Here is a 20,291-nt window from a genome sequence, read left to right as displayed (position 1 = left end):
GCAGTTGGCCTGCCCTTTCCTGTTGGGCAAAAAATATGGTGAACCACTATGTTTTCTGCTGTCACCATTTAGATACGAGGTGCTTTTTGTTGTACTTTTGTTGGTTGAGTGGATGAGTGCATTTGTATTGGCTGGAGACCTCAGGAACTTCTGAACACATATGACCTTCATAAGGTCAAGATTAGACTGATATTTACTGATAAAAGCAACAGTTGTCTCTACCTCTGTCCTTGGTAATGCAATGTTTAATACTATGCTGTTTGCTTCTTGAATACACACCTCATGCCCAACCCAACTATGCAAGACCTTTAAACTTTTTCATCAGATATCAGATAGTCGTCCCACTCCTCAGTTTTGTTTTTCTTTCACTCTTGGCCTGATACGAGTGCAGAGCTCTTCTCCTCCATATCCAGAGATAACTAAACTCACCTTCCAAATCATGAATGAAAACAGTGAGAATCATCAGCAAGCTTGGGGTCTGGGTGTTTGGCGTAACAGTTAATGGGGATGTTGACTTTGTGTGCAAAAGATATGTGATCACAAACAAACTTTCCAACAAACAGTGTTTTGTAGAAATGATAACTTACTAAAAGTGTTTGTGTGTAAGGCCATCATTTATGAGAAGGGACAGCTAAGGTCCTGGTTCACTCCTATTTATATCTTTATAATTGCAAGTAGGCATGGCTTGTTTAACCTGTTGCCAATCTGACCACAGGTGATCAGTGTAAGCCATTAGTTTTGCTATAAAACCCCCTGCTCTGCTTTGACTCATTGACCAGCGTAAGTCTATTCTCAGACAGAAATAAAAGTAGATGGAAGGCATCTACAGTATTCCTGACCTTTGCATGTCCTTGCTCTTTGCTGATTCACTGCCTGAACCTGACTGTGCTTGATTATTGAGACTGGGACCTTGGGGCTTATTCTGGGTTTTGGGATACCATACGTTAAATATATTTACAGTTAGAAGCCTTATGGATTGCTCGATGAGCCAAACAAATAGTCCATCCTAACAGCTTAGGTGGACTCATAGGAGACATTGATTTTTGGGTTGGTTTGTGCAGTTTTCATACTGAGTCATGCTGTTTTTAGGAACACACCTATCTGTATGCATATAAGAAATTACATGATGGATGCCAGTCATTGGCCCAGGAGGAAATTATGAAACATGTCTGCATGCGAGGTGCATCTCATACAGGTTTTATTTCTTGGATGACACTTAATAGCTTTATATTTGCTTACTGTTGGATAGCATATCACTCGCAGTTAATTAATGTCAACATTAGTGGTTAATTAATGTCAACCTGTTCTACTGACTTCCATAATTGCACTGCTAGTCTTCTACCTCACACAAAAATACGTCAGATCTCATTTTATTTCTGGCTATTCTACACATCACTGAAAATGAATAAGCCAGTTGTGTCCCCAGCGCATGCCGTATGGTGAATGTAAAAGTTCAAGACAAAGTATCACCCATAGGCCAGCAGCACACACAGAGCATTGTGGCACACATGGAGAGGATTTTGGCATGGAAAGACTAAGCTATGCATGTGATGTCAGCTGTCAGGCCACGTTTAGATTGCAAGCTCTTTTGGACAGGGTCCCTTTGTGTCTTGCAGCAGTTATTGGTAGTTTTGTTTGTAATACTAGTGTAGATGGCTTCCCTCGCTTCATGTTAATAATACCCTTAAACATTCCAACCTAGGAAACTTATACTCAATGAAATCAGGTTTGCCCCCTTTCATTTTTCTGAACCCCCAAGACAGCTTTGGCTTTTGGAATTTTGTGCACTACATATAGATATATTATATATGTTTTATTATATAAAAGTGACCAGCTCCATGTTGTAGCTCCCACCCTTCCCAGCTATAGTCAGGTGATCCCACTGGTGTCTAATAAAAGGGCAGCCAAGTATGGGGGTTTACTTTGAAAGCAGCTAGTGAGTTGCAGGTAAAACTTAGTCCCTTTGTAAAATGTATAATGAAGCAATAGAATTCTTAATGAATCAGATGAAAATTGAGCATAGGACTGGCCAGATATGGGATGACTTTGACGTAGTTGGCCAGCTTAAATATATTGCAATATATGGACAAACAATCCCTGTTTTGTTTAAAGGGTAAGGCATTTTTCAGTAGCAGTATGCACAAAATGTCTCTGTCTTAAATATATTGATAATGGGTTGAGTGCAGAGGACTCTTGTATTTGTTTATTATATATTATGACATGCATATATATATTATATGTAGTCAGTTCAGGAAAGTGCAGCTCTATGCACCACAAAAAGTTTAAGGGTCATTTATAAGTGCAGGGCAGGGTACAAAGTGGAAAAAATTATCACAATCCACTGTGTGTCGTGCCTGCACTTCTAAGTACCGACAAAGATCTCTGTGCTCCAAAAAAATGACCCAATGACCCAGTGCTGGTGAGTGGACACCACAACGGGGCACTGTACTGGGGCAGGTAGTAAGGACAGCCTTGTGTCCCAGGTCAAAGTAACAGAGACAGACCAGCACCTCTAATGATGATTTCCCAAAATGTGCTAGTTTGATGACCTTGCCAATTGAGCAGATCTTTTTGTGTATGACCAGCTTTCTAGACCAATGAAATAGAAAAACGCTGGCACTCAAGTCAAGTGAAATGCAGGTTTCCCCCTTGCTTTTTATTTCTTGTGCGAACGTGCTTGCAAGAAAATAAATAAAAAGCAAGGGGGAACCCTGCATTTCATTTATACATTGAGTGTACATTGAGTGTGCTCTGCTTCACCTTGTTCCTGTTAACAGCTTTCAAGACCACCCACTCCAGGCATTGCTGGAAGGTCGGGCACAGTGATGAAACTCTAGCCAGTGCATTCCTGTCCCTAAATATGACAGTATCAGAATGGCCAAAAATAATCACAGGCACAGCGATCAGCAGGAAGCTCAGCTCACTTATTTATATTTTCCATGCAAATAATAAGTGGCAAAAGCTACTAAAATGTATCCAGCCATAGGCTAAGCAAACAAAATGCTTCCTCCGGATCTGTTGCAAAACCTGTTGAAACCATATCAGGTCATATGATCATGATACAGTATATATATTTTTGTAAAAAGGTTTGGATCTCCACCCAAAAACTGCATGCTGAAAGAAAATGTAATTCTAACTATTATACATTAATTTGTAGGGATGCACTGAATCCAGTATTCGGTTTGGAATTCGGCCAAGATTCTGCCTTTTTCTGCAGGATTTGGATTTCGGCCGAATCCAAGTGCCTGGCCGAACTAAATCCAAATCAAATCCAAATCACATTACTTTCGTCACACAAACAAGAAAGTAAAACAATCTTTAACTGTGCGTAGGTCTTTTTCCCCTCTAATTTTACTAATTTGCATATACAAATTAGGGTTCGGATTAGGTTCGGTGTTGCTGAATATTTCAGAATGGATTTAACCGAATCCTAAAATAGTGGATGTGGTGCATCCCTATTAATTTCCAATGGATTTTAAATTATTTGTAAATGTAGTTGTTTATGTAAGCATTGTTTGTCCCCAGAGCTGTTTTAAGCCCTTGGTGGGCCCTGGGCAAGAGCCAAATGATGGGCCCCTATGATCTTGCCGCAAGTAGCAGGGAAATTGTTTTTTAAAGACATCTACATTTTTGGCCACACTTCTAAAAACACCCTTTTTACCTAAACACAACCCAGATGTAAATCCCTAAGTAAATGGCATATTAACCCTAGGCATACAAATAGAACTACTACAGAAAATCGATAAACAGCTAATTAACCCGAGCTGTATCACTTTAATCACTGTAGAAATGACCAATGTAATTTTCCAGAAGTGTCAGTAAGATCACTGAAAGTTTTTCAAGAAGCACTCTATTAATCCAAACATGACGCATAGCAGGATGGAATAGAGATTATCTCTCATATAAATACCCCAGAACTCATAGAAGGATGGCACAGCTGGAATTTTTGCCACGCCATGAAATGGTTAATGGTGTTACAAGTGGGAGAAACGGAGGAGAACCAGAACCCTGTAAGAAGCTTGTGATAAGGCAACAGTGGGGGAAGTGAAGCGACTGTTTAGATAAACACCATTAGGCAATAAGGAAGGAGACTGGCATCCTTATTAGCTAGCTGGTATTCTCTTTGCACAGAGTAGGAGGGGGAGAGGGGTAATCTGCAGCGCACACGGACCTGCCATCCTGTCTTCTAATCTACCGAGTGGAAATCGCACTGGAGGTGTGAACAGAAAGCCTGGCACCCTTTTCTCTGCACTGTCATTGGATGTTCGGCTTTTCAAAGGTACTGGCAGCTATCTGGCAAGTGATTGGTAGTTTAATTCTACATGACTCTCTGCGCACACATGCACAGACCCCCCCCCCAGACTGTTACCGGTTTTGCCAATAAAACCAGTGGGGCAGTCAACACAAAAAAAAAAAAATTAAATAAAACACTGCACAGTCAGTGGGCCCTGGGCAGCCCTGTTTGTCACTTTTGGAAATAGAAAGGAGGTACAAAAAGATTTGCTTCGCGTATTGCTGCAAATTTTTACCACGCCCATTTTTGTGGCTGCACGTCCTAATTACTATGTTCTTTTTACAAAATTTGGTTATTACAGCTTTGCTAATGAAGGTGCATTGCCCTTTAAGCTGCAAGTCACAGTTTCCCCAAGAGACCTGTTTATCTTAAATTGTTACAATGGCTTCTTTGCTTATCTAAAATTGTTACAAACGTATTCAAGTGCACCTGCCACATTTTCTGGGCTCTCTGTCAAAAGCCAATTAAGTTTGATACATTGTATCTTTCGAAAAAAGGACAGTTGGGAGGTATGACAGTGTGCTGGTCCTACCTACATATATATCTGTATATCTTGAAAAAATAATGGTAATGGACTCTAAGCAAACAATAGAATGACCTTCATAGTACAAAGCTGAATCATACAGCAGTATATAGTAAATGCAGGCACTCCCTTCCTACAACTGGGAATAAAAGACTATGCTCAAACACTGGTGTGTGTACACATCAAAAATAATCTTAAAACAAGTGTCAAGCACAAAATGTCAAATAAGCAAGCCATACACATTTCACTCATGTATTCAGACCTGGTACAATGCACTAAATCATGAGTCGCATAGATGGAAATAGGGCTGGTCTTCCATAGTAGGGACATTCCCTTTGCCTCTAAGGTACCATTGTTTAAAACTGACAGATATTTACACTCTTTTATTTACCTCTCTAGATAATTTTCTTGTTCCCGTTGACCTTCTAGATAGTTTTGCTGATAAAAAGGTTTTTTTTAAAAAAAGACCAACTACACAGTTTCAAGCATTGCAATGTTCCGGTGAAAAAAAACAATCTACAGTGTGTCTATACATGTATATAGAATTGTAATAATTGTCCATTTCAAATGAACAGATAGCAGTGATGGTCAACTGGCCTACCTTCCCATATTGCAGAGCCTACTCTAGTCAGAAGGATCATTTATTCATGAAAGTGCAAAGCGCTAAAACACTTGAAACATTTACACACTTGCAAGGGGCAAATTCACTAAGCGCCGAAAATGCACTTCGCCTGGTACGAGCTGGCGAAGTCAAGTCTGGCGCAAGAGTTAACGTTCAGTAAAATCTGCAAGTTAGTGAATTAGCGTAGTTACGTCCCTTTGCCAGAACGCAACTTCGCCTGGCATTAGGGAGTGAAGTAGTGATCGAGTATGTCTACTTCGCTAGCGAATTTATGCCAGTATCCGTTAGAAAATTGGTGAAGTGCCAAAATGACTATAAACAAAAGAAAATGCCGGCTCCAATCTCTTCTGGACTAATTATTTTATATACATAGAGCAAAATTACTTTTAAACTTGCGGGTAAATTCCCATTAATTGCTCAAATAATTGAATAATTATATCGATATCAACCACTGGGTAATCCTTACCAAGCGGAAAAATCTGACCTGGGTGTCCAAACCCCAGGCCCGTCACTCGAATTACTTTGAATGGTAGAAAACAGCCAAAGAGCTTTTCTCTCACCGAGTTAGCCGGATGGCCCGGGTGCCGTGCCCCGAACCCGTAGCTTAGGCAAAACCAATCTTCAAAATAAATCTGCACGCACTCCTTTTTCATATCGACAGATACTCAAGTGCCTATGACTACGTATCTGTCGATACGAAACGCGTTAGGACGCATACCTTTTAACTAATATGGAATAAAGTTACATTTTTTAACCTCCATGGCCATGGTTGCAGGAGTGCGTGCAGATTTCTTTTGAAGAAGTGCCAAAATGACGTCACGCTGGCGAATTTTTGCTAGCATTAGCCACTTCGCCCTTTAGTAAATGGACTCTATTTTCAAAGGTACCTTACTTCCATAGACACATGGTCATTAAAACTTGTGCATGCACCCCCATCTGTATGATAACTTACATGTAAGTGCCAGGAGCATGCATGCAAGGGAGCCTGAAATAAACTTCTGCCTGAAGGGGGCAGCACTTTCAGAGTTCCCTTAGCATGTTGCCCCTATACACACACACACAACTGACTTGCAACCACAGCGCACCCCTTCATTGATGCCGCTTGCCATTTGCACACAGATCCTTTAAGATAAACATACTTTCTACCATATGTTGGTAGCACATTGCACTTATGTCCATAAATGAGCCTTAAAGTCTTAAATTAGTCTCCAGCCCAACAGCCGTGACTCCATGGATATTGTTTTTAAATGTTATCTATAGCTGTCTTTAAAGAACATCAGGGTAATGGTACAAACGTTATCCCAGTTCAAGTGACATTGCAACCCATCAGCAGGTAGTATCTACTGTTTTGTTGACATGTTTGACATGTGGTTGCTATGGGTTACTAGACCTCATTTCGAATTCTGCACCTATGGTTGCATTACCTTTATCATGCTTTAAAGCTGAATTGGATTTTATGCACACTTATAAAGAATTTAAAGAAAAACAACTGTTACCCCCAATCAGAGCCCACACCTTTGGTTGGGGATATTATCCTATAAAATCTAATCTAGGACCCCAGCACTGTGTGATTTTCTTTTCCTGGACTGTTGTATGGTAAAGGAAGCTAAGGAGGTAGGCAAATGTTTTATTCTCCTGCCCTTTATATGATGAGGGGTTAACCGATTGTGCAGGTTAAAATAGCCTGAGATATATGTGTATTGCTAACTGCGCAGTGCATTACAAAAGCATGCAGATTACTAGCTTTGTCAACCCTCCAGCATGACTAGATTTGCTTTTAACTAGTCTTCAGCTGTGCCATTCTGGGAGAAAGCCACTGAATTCATTCAGGAACGACAGTTTAACTCCAAAACATAAAAAAAACTAACGTATTCACAAAATGCATTAAGGCGTTTGTGAATGTGACATTCGTTAAACTCCAATTAAAGTTCTTACTCCAGTTTCAGTTCAGACTAAACCATTCTGTAGATGATGAAAGCTACAGGGAGTTGTAGCAACAGAATGTTATGTCCTGCAGATATGTGCACTTGGTTTCCGTTTTTCAGCCTGGAGAACACCCTTGTAGATTGGCCTGTCTAATAAGTTTGATTCATGGTGAAGCCGATGGTGAAGCCTTTGTGTAGCTTTGAGTCCCTGCCTCTCTTACACCATCCAAGGGAGGGAAAGTAATAGCATGATTTACTGATCAGATTTAGCTTTTCTTCTGGTAGGTTACCCCCATTGTGTGTAATTGGATGTGTTGCCATCCCACATCTGCTTATTGTTTGTGTGCAAAAGCAATCGGGCAGACTTTGCCTGTATTTGTTGCCTGTTTGCACTATGGTGACAGTGCACACGTGAAAATCCCTTCAACCCTGTCCCTATTAGGAATTTAACAAGAGCTTGCATAGGTATTTTTAAAGCAAAATAACTGAACTCAAAGTCCATGGGGCTGAGTATCTTGAAAATCAGTTATGTTGGAGCCTGTTCCATTGTGTACTACACTCTCAGAAGCAGCCTGCAAGGTAAGGGACCGGGGTTAATGATCTCCTTCCCTATTATTTGTTGATGTCTTCCTTTAAACAGGAGTGTATTGAAATCTCCATAGGCAGCATGAGGTAAATTTCTTAGACTCTCTTTGGATGATTGGAACTAGTGCCCTTAGGGTAAGGTCACACCTGGAGATTTGGGAGATTTAGTAGCCTGGCGACTAATCGCCTCTTCTTTGGGGCGACTAAATCTCCCCAAATCTCACAATGTGACATTACCCTTAAGGGCAGAGACACATTTGGGGAGATTAGTCGCCTGGCAACAAATCTCTTCTTATCTCCCCCCGAACCTCCTTTTTTTTTTACATTCTAGCCGGTGGGATGGCACTCCGATCGCTTCGTTTTCTGAAGTCGTCCAGGAAACTTCGGAAAACAAAGCAATCCGAGTGCTATCCCGCCGACAATTTACATTCTAGGCGGTGGTTAGGCAGGGAAGGCAGTTCGGGTAGATTAGTCACCGGGCTACTAATCTCCCCCAATTCTGAGTGTGTGTCTCTGCCCTAAAGAGATACTGACACCAGAAATTAAAGTCTTTTTTTACACCTATCATAATAATGACTTTGAAAACAACTTATAACTTTGCCATAAAGTATTTGCACAATACTTTTACTTAACCTGTCTGATGCCCCATGTTCCTGTATGAGGGGGCTGCCATATTTGTGCAGCAGGAGTCCGTTAGCATTAGAAACTTTAACTGACAGGCTGAGATGGGACAGTCAGGTTGGCAAAATAGTCAGGTTTAGAAACTTCAACTAACAATTATATACAAAAATAAACCTCTCAGCAAAAAACGATCAACATGACCTATAGGTAACTTTTAATGTACATTCATATATTAAAAAGTAGTTTTTTAGTGTCAGTATCACTAAAGTTAGAAGTTAGTCACCAGTACAATATGCTTCAGTTTACTGTGCATTAGTTCCAGGGTTCTTTTACCTGCAAATTTTAGCAGCGCCTCAGCAATGCCCTTTAATGATAGCTACAGAGATATAAATGCAGCCCTGCACAATGCATTGTTATAAGTCTCACTCTTAAAAACACAGGTTGGGCTTGTATGTAAGCCTAATATGGGGATGTGTACATTTTTTACACAAGCCAGCCTGTATCTTTAATAGGAAATGTTGGTGGTAATGGGAGGCATACAGAAATCCCATTTGTTTTCCTTCCCCAGTATGAGCTCCACAGGCTTGTGGGAATCCTCTCAGCCTTCCCCGTTATTATATGTTCCACAGCTTACTAATTAATGTACTTTGTACTGTGTGTAATGACTCTCATGGGCACACAAGCACACGATGAAAGCAGAGAGATTTCTGTTAGCAGGTAAGCTGGTAATACACTGTCCTATATTGGCAGACAACTTGGTTATTCTTGACAGCAGCTTTTGGTGTGTGTATGTGGACAAAACCTTGGCCACCCCATTTAGATAAGGTCTTGCGAAATGTTGACCAGCTGGGGCAGTGGAAATAATCATCTCCCAGCGGGTCACATCATTGGCCTGGGGACCCAAAGAGTGGGACAAATTGATTTAACCCTCTTCTTTCTCTGTCCAAATCAGACCGAGATTGGTGACTTGTAAATGGGCAGGAACCTTAGTAACACTGGAATCAATAAAATCACTTTTACACTAATGACGCACTGGAAAATGCACTGGAAAATGAAACCCATGTATGTTTTCCCCACAGTCAATGTACTTTAATTCCCAGGGGGAAAGCATTTTAGGGAAATTTGTCACCCTCAGTCGCTCAGATATAAACGTGGACGACAAATCTCCCCAAAATGCATGGTTCGTTTTCTGAAGTCACCCGGAATTTCCTCTTGGGGCAGTTCGGAAAGCAAAGTGCTGCATACGTTTTCCCATCTGCGGTTTACTTCATTGCCGGTGAGAAAGCATTTCTGGAAGATTTGTTGCCCGCGGCAGTGCAGAATTATACGTTTGCAGTAGCCTTAAAGTTTCTCTCTCTTTTTCATATTGGGCCAGATTCCAATTAATTATAAAATCTTGTATCTTTTTGATTTTGGGCCTGGTTCAATTTTCCATAACATCTGATGGTGCTTGTGTTGGTTTTTTTTGTACTACTTTGGTAGAAGGTTTTTATTTAGCATTTCCTCTTTCTCACTGTGTCTACTCTTAAGTAGAAATGATGGCATGTAGAGGAGAATGGATCCTCATATGAGTAATATCTTTAAAGGAGAACTACCCCCCCCAGTTACAAAATCCCCCCTTAACAACTGCCATCACCCCCGTCCCCGCACTGTGTATTAGTAAAAAAAAAAAGCTCCTGAAAAAAACCTGACCCTCAAATGCAGAGCATTGCAGCCGATTTCCCGGTCACCATTTTCTGCTCATTGTATTTTTTTGGATCTCTTCAACCAAACGAGCCTGCGGGAGCATGTTCAGTTGGGCCTAGTCAGGAATCATCTTTAACTGCGCAAGTTCCCACAGGCTTAGGGGCAGATTTATTCAGGGTCAAAGTGAAAATTTTAATTAAAAAAAATTAGAATTTTGAGCTATGTTTGTGTACTTTGACGAGGGAATAGTTCGTATTTCACAGGGTTAAACACAGAACAAAAATGGGAAGTCTTTCAAATGCTGCTTAATAAATATACTTGTCAGTATATTCCACTTGTAAGCAAGGAACGTCGTTGCAAAGCAAAACCTTTTTGGTTCAATAGAAGCGTTGGTGATGAGGTGGGTAAGAAAAGACGTGCTTTTAAGGCTTTCAAGTTAGCTGGTACAGCCGAAACATTTATAAGGTACAAGGAGGCCAATAAATAATGCAAAGAAGCTATAAGGCAAGCTAAAATTGCTATAGAAAAGGATATTGCAGCAAGCAGTAAAAAAAAATCCAAAATTATTTTTTAAATATGTCAATAGTAAAAAAATGAAGCAGGAAGGCTTGGGACCCTTACTATCAGAGGGGGGTCAGCTGGTTGATGAAAACAAAATAAAAGCGCAGATTCTGAACTCGTATTTTTCATCTGTCTACACAAATGAAGAACCAGTAAGTGAAGGTTTCCTTCTTAACACTCCCAATTCTAGTAATACAACTAATGATGCATGGTTCACACATGAAGAAATTCAAAAGAGACTTGAACATGTTAAGATTAACAAAGGTCCAGGGCCAGATGGTATTCATCCCAGGGTAATTAGCGAGCTTAGCTCTGTGATTGCCAAACCTCTTTACTTAATTTTTCAGGATTCATTGAGATCTGGCATAGTGCCGAGAGACTGGCGAATTGCTAATGTGGTGCCTCTATTCAAAAAAGGATCCCGTTCTCAGCCTCAAAACTATAGGCCAGTTAGTCTGACGTCAGTATTAGGTAAGCTTTTCGAAGGGTTAATAAAGGATAAGATACTGCACTTCATAGCAAATCATAATACTATGAGTTTGTGCCAGCATGGTTTTATGCGTAATAGATCTTGCCAGACTAACTTAATTTCTTTTTACGAGAATGTAAGTAGAGACCTCGATTCTGGGATGGCAGTGGATGTGATTTACTTAGACTTTGCTAAAGCATTTGATACAGTGCCACACAAAAGTTTACTGGTTAAATTAAGGAATGTTGGACTGGAACATAGTATTTGTACCTGGATAGAGAACTGGCTAAAAGATAGACTACAAAGAGTGGTGGTAAATGGAACATTTTCTAATTGGACCAGTGTTGTTAGTGGAGTACTGCAGGGCTCTGTACTAGGTCCCTTGCTTTTCAACTTGTTTATTAATGATCTGGAGGTGGGCATTGAAAGTACTGTTTCTATTTTTGCAGATGATACTAAATTGTGCAGGACTATAGGTTCCATGCAGGATGCTGCCACTTTGCAAAGTGATCTGTCTAAACTGGAAAACTGGGCAGCAAACTGGAAAATGAGGTTCAACGTTGATAAATGCAAGGTTATGCACTTTGGCAAAAATAATATAAATGCGAGTTATACACTAAATGGCAATGTGTTGGGAGTTTCCTTAAATGAAAAGGATCTAGGGGTCTTTGTAGATAACACGTTGTCTAATTCTGGGCAGTGTCATTCTGTGACTACTAAAGCAAATAAAGTTCTGTCTTGCATAAAAAAGGGCATTAACTCAAGGGATGAAAACATAATTATGCCTCTTTATAGGTCCCTGGTAAGGCCTCATCTGGCATATGCAGTTCAGTTTTGGACTCCAGTCCTTAAGAGGGATATAAATGAGCTGGAGAGAGTGCAGAGACGTGCAACTAAATTGGTTAGAGGGACGGAAGACTTAAATTATGAGGGTAGACTGTCAAGGTTGGGGTTGTTTTCTCTGGAAAAAAGGCGCTTGCGAGGGGACATGATTACACTTTACAAGTACATTAGAGGACATTATAGACAAATAACAGGGGACCTTTTTATCCATAAAGTGGATCAGCGTACCAGAGGCCACCCCTTTAGACTAGAAGAAAAGAACTTTCATTTGAAGCAACGTAGAGGGTTCTTCACAGTCAGGACAGTGAGGTTGTGGAATGCACTGCCGGGTGATGTTGTGATGGCTGATTCAGTTAATGCCTTTCAGAATGGCTTGGATGATTTTTTGGACAGACATAATATCAAAGGCTATTGTGATACTAAACTCTATAGTTAGTATAGGTATGGGTATATAGAATTTTAATTAAAAGTAGTTAGGGGTGTGTGTATGGATGCTGGGTTTTCATTTGGAGGGGTTGAACTTGATGGACTTTGTCTTTTTTCAACCCAATTTAACTATGTAACTATGTAACTATGTAACTGTATTCGATTCGAATTTGAAAAAGAATCGAAAACTCAAATATCGAAGTTTATCATGGACTGTCTCTTTAAAAATTTGACTTCGACCATTCGCCATCTAAAACTTGCCGAATTGCTGTTTTAGCCTAAGGGGGACCTTCTAGAACCTATTTGGAGTCAATTGGTGGACTTTGAAAAATCAAAGTTTTTTTTTTTTTTTTTTTAAAAACTTCGATTCAAATTCGATTGAATGCGCTGTTACTTTGATTCCTACGATCCAAAAAAAAAAAGGTTGATTTTTTTTAAAATAAATTTTGGTTGGTCTTTTTTTTATTCGAATTTCGACGTTTTCAATCGAATGCGCTATTACTTCGATTCATACGTTCCGGAAAAAAAAACCTTTGATTTTTTTAAAATAAATTTTGGTTGGGTTTTTTATTCGAAGGCGCTAAAAATCCTTGGACTGTGATGCCCGCTGCCAATAATACGCCTCTGAGCTGAAACTGCTGCTGTTGCAACAGATAGAAGCAGAAGCCAAAACATCCTGCCAGCAATAGCTACAGATCTCTCTCCTGTCAGCAAAGAATGTAGGTAAAAAAAAAAACAGTATTATGGGATGTTTCCTGCCCCTTGAGAATTTTCTGGCGAAAAAAATACTTTTACGCCACTACATAGGTGGCGGTAAAATTTTGCGAATATTCTGGCGTTAACTTTGTCTTTAGCACATTTCGCTGTTTAGTAAACCAGCCGTTAATGTGTACATAGCGTTATTTTCAGCGAATGCGAAAACTGGCGAACAATTATTCTTGCGCATGAAAATTTGCAAATTTATATTTAGCACAGGTTAGTAAACTGGCGATAACATATTTGGCAAAAATTCTGTCTATATATTGTGCGAATATTTTTAACGCACTTTAGTAAACGGACCCCTTAATGTTTAGGGGTGTTTACGACACTCAAAGTGCAAACAGTGTGTTGTTTATATACCAGAATGAATTGTCATGAAAATTTGTACAAACTGTTTATTTTTGGTTCTCTGTGGGTAGTGTGGCCCTGGCATAAGTGCGTATGATATTTTAGTCTTAGGGGCACATTTACTTTGCTCGAGTGAAGGAATAGAATAAAAAAAAACTTCGAATTTCAAATGTTTTTTTTGGCTACTTCGACCATCGAATTGGCTACTTCGACCTTCGACTACGACTTGAACGATTCAAACTAAAAATCGTTTGAATATTCGACCATTAGATTGTCGAAGTACTGTCTCTTTAAAAAAAACTTCGACCCCCTACTTCGCCACCTAAAACCTACCAAGGTGCAATGTTAGCCTATAGGGAAAGTCCCCATATGCTTTCCTATGTTTTTTTGGTCATAAAAAAATCGTTCGATCGATGGATTAAAATCCTTTGAATCGTTCGATTCGAAGGATTTAATCGTTAGATCGAACTAATTGCGGTAAATCCTTCGACTTCGATATTCAAAGGATTTACATTCGGCAGTCGAATATCGAGGGTTAATTAACCCTCGATATTCGACCATATGTAAATCTGCCCCTTAGTATCCAATAAAATACAGGCAAAAAGATACACCCTATTTCGACATAATAAAGGTAATAATAGGGTTCATTTATGCATCCCAGGCACACAAAAATGCACCACTTATAACTTTGCCAAATAAGGAAAATGACACACAGTGAGATTTGTCACACAGTTAAATATGTTGTCTGCAGTAGTGAGATTTAAAGGAACAGTAACACGAAAAAATGTTGTTTTAAAGTAATGAAAATATCATGTACTGTTGCCCTGCACTGGTAAAACTGATCTGTTTGCTTCAGAAACACTACTACTATAGTTCATATAAACAAGCTGTTGTGTAGCAATGAAAAAAAACTATATGGCACAGGCTAAATAGTGGATAACAGATAACACCATTATGTTCTACAGAGCTTATCTGCTGTGTAACCTGAGCCTTTTCTCCTTTGAATGGCTGCCCCCATTGCTACACAGCAACTTATTTATATAAACAATAGTAGTGTTTCTGAAGCAAATACATCAGTTTTACCAGTGCAGGGCAACACTGCATTATCTTTATCAAACACTTTAATTTTTTGATGTTACTGTTCCTCAAAATCAAACAGGGTATTCCTCACTTATCAATAAAATCAGTCTATATTTGATATAATAATTTGCTTAAAATACATTTTAGTGATAAGCTGCAGCTGTCAGACATTAACTGGTATCTGAGAACTAGAGCCTAATTACCCAAGCAACCAAGCAGGAGTTTGGTAAGTAAGAGTGGAAGATGAATACGAGAGAGACTGGAGGGAACATAAGCAATTAGAAATAAGAATAACAAGAAAATCTAAGCCTTACAGTTATTGTTTTTGTTGAAAGGGTCAGCAACCCCTGAGAATCAAACAGCATTGGAACTTAAGAATGCTGGCAGTTGATCTATGAATGCCGATTGAGCCAGTACATTGTAGTTAATGAATGCTGAATAAACAGACATCCCTAAACTAGGGTCTTCCGTTTGTGCAGGTGTGACATGTTTGTGTAGAATTTAACACTAGAAGAACTAATTAACTGATGGTCACCTTTGCACGTGTGTGAGAATTTCTGCTTTGTACAAATCTTAACGACTGTCTTTCTGTGTTTCATGGACAGGATGAAGATGAGGTGGCACAAGATGTTCTTGCTGCTTTGCATGGCCGGCCTATGTGTGATCTCTGTACTTCACTTTCTAAAGGCCCTCTCCTATGTCTCACTATCGCGTGAGTTGGTCTCTTTAAGCCCTAACTTCATTTCTGGGTTTTTGTGGGATTCCCGACCTTTGATTCCACAGCTCATGGACAGGGCTGAAGTTGGTACCCAGGTCCTGCGTTCTCCAGAATACTACCGTCCACCTCAGCTTAACAACAACCCACCCAGACCACCATCTTCAGTCCGGGGTGAGCATTTGAGTGCAGAGGATTTGCATCTTGTTGAATTTGTCCTTCAGGAGGATGTCACAGAGTATTTTGTTTATACCAAATCAGGTGGAGTGTGCTATAAGCAAGGGACAAAATCCTTAGATCGTACACCTGAGAAACCAGAACGTAGCTCTCAGCGTAGGCAAGCACCTGGTGCAGCTCGGCAACAGCAGACTCAGCAGCGCAGAAAATGGGTGGAGTGTGTGTGTCTGCCAGGCTGGTATGGACCTAGTTGCGGCGTGCCTACAGTTGTCCAACACTCTAACCTTCCCACCAAGGATCGATTGACTCCTCGTTTGAAACCGAGACGTGTTATTAACGCTATCAACATAAACCATGAATTTGATCTGCTTGAGGCACGATTCCATGAACTAAATGGGATTGTTGATGTTTTCCTAGTGTGTGAATCGAACTTTACAGCTTATGGAGAGCAAAGGTCACTTTTATTCCGTCAGATGCTTCTTAACGGCACTTTTGATTACATCAAATCCAAGGTAGTATATGTTTTTTTGGACCATTTCCCAGAGGGTGGTAAACAGGATGGATGGATAGCAGATGACTACCTTAGAACATTTCTAACTCATAATGGTGTAGGCCGACTGCGCAACCTAAGGGATGATGACTTATTTATTATAAATGATGCTGATGAGATCCCTAGCAGGGAGGGGTTACTTTTTCTTAAACTGTATGATGGATGGACGGAGCCTGTTGCTTTCCACATGCGCAAATCACTATATGGCTTCTTCTGGAAGCAGCCAGGGACCTTGGATGTGATTTCTGCCTGCACTATTGGAATGTTGAGTAATGTATATGGAATGGACGGCATCCGTCTGCGACGGCGGGAGTACTACACTATGCCCAACTTCCGACAATATGAGAACAAAACTGGACACATCTTGGTGCAGTGGTCTGTGGGAAGCCCACTGCACTTTGCAGGGTGGCATTGCTCTTGGTGCTTCCCACCAGAGGGCATCTATTATAAACTTATCTCAGCACAAAATGGGGATTTCCCGAGATGGGGGGACTATGAAGACAAAAGAGACCTCAATTACATACGCTGGCTCATAAAAACAGGGGGTTGGTTTGATGGGACAAAGCAAGAGTACCCACCAGCAGATCCTCACGAGCAAATGTACGCTCCAAAATATATCATGGAAAATGCCCAACACTTTGGCTACTTAGTCAAAAACCCCTACAGCAGCTGAGGTGGTTGCATAGGGTAATAATACTGGTTATGATGAAAATATTGTCATCTGTTGGGTATTTTCAAAAATGGTTTTCATATGTTTCCTCATCGATCCACTGGAAAGGAAATTGCCACTAACTGGAGATGAAGGGCATAGGTATTACACAGGGTCACACTAGGTTATACTGTGTTCTCTAGTAGGATGGTGGACCTTACTGGTTGCTGCCTGCCAGGTTGTGGCTTAGGGCACTGGTTACTCAGGAGACTGAAAGTGGTTTTACATACGTACGCACCAAAAAGAGGTATTTCGGCATAGCAGCTTGTTAGTGATATCACTTGTGCTGTTCAAGCACCATTGCATGTTCACTTATCTTGCCTTCCAACCTTTGGCCTGCAAGATGAACCAGCAATACATTGATGACCCTGGCTAGATCAGGGATAGGCAACCATTTGCATTCCAACTGTTGCAGAACTATAATTCCCAGTGGCACCATGCTATTTCTCCTGTTTGAGAAAGTCTGTGATTTTTAGTTCTCTAACAGCTATAAAGTCAATTGTTTCATATCCCTAGAAGCGGTTAATGCTCATGCAGCAAGCTACATCGTGTATGAGTGTGAATATGCATTTACAAGTTCCAGTTCATGCAGATCTTTATACCAAGGCAATGCTAGAAAAATTCAAATGTATTTTATATGACTTTTTAATACAATGAGTTATAGGTTGGTTCTCCAAATTTGACCCGGTTATCGTCACCTGAACTTGGAAATCCATATAACCTCTCGTCTTAAGTATGGAGTGTATCATGAGAGCTTTAGATAGGGGAGATCTGCTCTCTTTCTTCAATCCCATTAGTGCCAATGTGTTGAATTACACTAAGAGTACATCAGTGGTTAAACGAAGGATGAATGCACTATTTAAACTTGCTGGGAAATTTGCAAATGTTTTTTTGTGAATGCCAAAAGTGAAAGTAATACAATATATGCACAACATCTGGTGTGTAAACTACATACAAATACATGCAAATAGGTGAGAAAGCTCTAACATTAGGCCAGGGGGCTCAGGCCTCAATATATCTACGATTAAAGAACATGTAATGTTTACATACATATTTTGGAGATCTAGAATAAAGCATTGTGGTAGATAAAGATTTATCTTGCACAATTCACTTCTCTGTCTTAAAGGGACAATAAACCATGTTTTGTATCTATCTGTCTAACAGAATTATTGAATAGATTGTTTTTTATTAGACCCGTTGTAGGGCTTGTCTTAGCTTATATAAAGATGGTATTGACTCTTAATGCAGATTCTTTCATGATGTTGAGTAACATTCTTCCTTTATCGCATAACTTGCCAGTCTTATAATCCATTGGTAAGAACCACCATGGGGCAGATGCTTAGTGTGTAACCAACTCGCTGCAATCTTAATGGGGGCATCCCAAAGTAGATGAACTTGACAAAGACCATGTCCATGTTTATTGTCCATTTAACACAAAGCAGCCTCCTGGCCTGAAAGTGAAGAGTACAAAAGGGAAACAGGTTTCAAATCAAATGGTTTTGCCATGATCATATCTACAGCTTTGTCTGGCTACAGAAGTATGTTATGTTTGTCACGTTTACACCATGTTCTTCATGAAAGGAGTAGGACAGGAAAGTGAAGGCATCTTTGCCAGTGTTGTGATGTATAATGCATGTTAAAAAGCAACCTTCTCTCACTTTTACTTTCCCCATCTTCACATTAGTCAACACTGTATGCGTTTATCCTTCTTTGTTTCTTAATCCTACTCCACGTGTGTTGGCAGCTGTCTAGACTACAACATGGTGAACAATGAGTGCCAACAGATACTTCTAAAGAGGGACACTTGGGAAATATCCATAATGCAGCTCTGTGATTTCAGAGCATTGTTTCTACCCTGGGTATTTTTCTATGGTTCCCTCTTTATAGGTCAGAGATATGTATGGCACGCAGATCTGCATTATTCCTTCATATATCTGGCTCTAGAGATCACAGCCAGGTGACGTTGCTTGTCTTGCGTGAAAAAGCACCAACCTCCCATGCTTCTGCATTGCTGCAGTGTAACAAATTAAATACCATGGAAATCCAGAACTGTTTGTATTTGCTGTACAAGGACAGAAGCAGATGGCCATAAGGATTAGCACTTAGCTCCAATTCATCTGTAGGTTGTCATAAATTATCAACACAGACACAAAAGAACATATGTTATTATAAGAGTAAATCTTCTACTGTTGATTTGAATTATGTACACAGAGCATTAAAGGAAAACAACAATATAAGGAAAAATAATAAGCGTATGCCTTTAAATAGCCACTAGTCAGAGTCTAGAAATATTGCGTTGGTGCCAAAGACCGGGTATTTGAAGTTAAAAACATGAATTATAGGGCATTGATCATAAGCAATAAAGGGAACAACCATACTAATGCCATTGTATCAGGTAGAAATAATAGAAACCCTGGTTTAAGGCACTATAAGGACAGGGATGGACAGTGGGCTGTTGGTAGTTGTAGTTCCATACATCCATTATTATTTGCTTTTTATTTGAGTGTAAAGAGGTGATAGATCTAATTTTATAAACAGGATGTGCTTTTTCTGTTTGTGAATGTTAAAGATCCACCGCACAACTGTTTTCTTCACACTCTGCACACCTTTTTGCTTTTTTTTCTGTTTATGGTCACGTAAGCCTCAGTCTGTAATAAACACTTTAGCAGGTGTATTTATCTGGAACAAGCTGAGCATGTTGTTTGCATTTACCCATTTAAAAATCTAGTGTAATGTCACATGGGCTGAAACTCGCAGGCTGAGAATCAGCCCCTTGCCTAACCGCCAACCATAACCATTGCACTGGGCCGGGTCAGGCACATGCGTCGTGATTTCGGTGCTGAAATGCAAAATCAGATATCTGCCTGCCCCTGGTCCAACACAATGGTTCTGCAGTCCAGCAAGGCAAGGGGCCGATTCTCGTTTCCCGTTTTTTCCATGTTTTTGAGCCCTGTGTGGCATTACCCTCAGTATACTATAACTCCCAGCAGCCCACCTATACTAATGGCCTTTGGTTGTAAGGGCCCTTAAGCACGGGGCAGTTTTACCTGCGCTCCCCTGCATTGTGCTTTCTTCTGTTCAGCCACAGAAGAATGCAGTTCTCACACAGATGCATGTATGCGCCGAATGCAAGTGAAATGCAACATTCTGCCTCCCACCTGCGTTTGGCACTTACATGCGTCTGTGTGAGTACAGCGCCCTTGACAATGATTGAGTGCTTCTACTCCTGCGCTCCCCTGCGGCTGAACAGAAGAAAGCGCAACGCAGGGGAGCGCAGGTAAAACGGCCCATGTGTAAGAGCCCAAAGGGAATTGGAAACTTTTAGCACAGCAGAAACAATGGGTGGCTGATTAAGCATTTCTGTTGATTAGGGAACCATACAAACCTGGAATGAATAA

General features: G+C 40.3%; 1 protein-coding gene across 2 annotated transcripts in view; it reads left to right on the top strand.

Moving 5' to 3' along the window:
• Positions 1-19,750, top strand: part of mgat3.S (mannosyl (beta-1,4-)-glycoprotein beta-1,4-N-acetylglucosaminyltransferase S homeolog) — a 54,175-nt gene extending 34,425 nt beyond the window's left edge. The window contains exons 1-2 of one of the 2 annotated variants that reach the window (XM_018261210.2): positions 7,474-7,943; positions 15,348-19,750. In XM_018261210.2, the coding sequence (XP_018116699.1) occupies positions 15,349-16,857 (1,509 nt within the window). In that variant the 5' untranslated portion in view covers positions 7,474-7,943; position 15,348 and the 3' untranslated portion in view covers positions 16,858-19,750. Of the gene's footprint in view, positions 1-7,473; positions 7,944-15,347 lie in introns of those variants that run through there. The other variant, XM_018261209.2, reaches the window with a different exon arrangement.
• Positions 19,751-20,291: the final 541 nt, after the last annotated feature.

This window comes from Xenopus laevis, chromosome 4S, assembly GCF_017654675.1.
Source record: "Xenopus laevis strain J_2021 chromosome 4S, Xenopus_laevis_v10.1, whole genome shotgun sequence".
Lineage (NCBI taxonomy): Eukaryota > Metazoa > Chordata > Amphibia > Anura > Pipidae > Xenopus > Xenopus laevis.
Note: the sequence above shows the minus strand (reverse complement) of the source record. Positions and strands in the feature narration are given on the sequence as shown.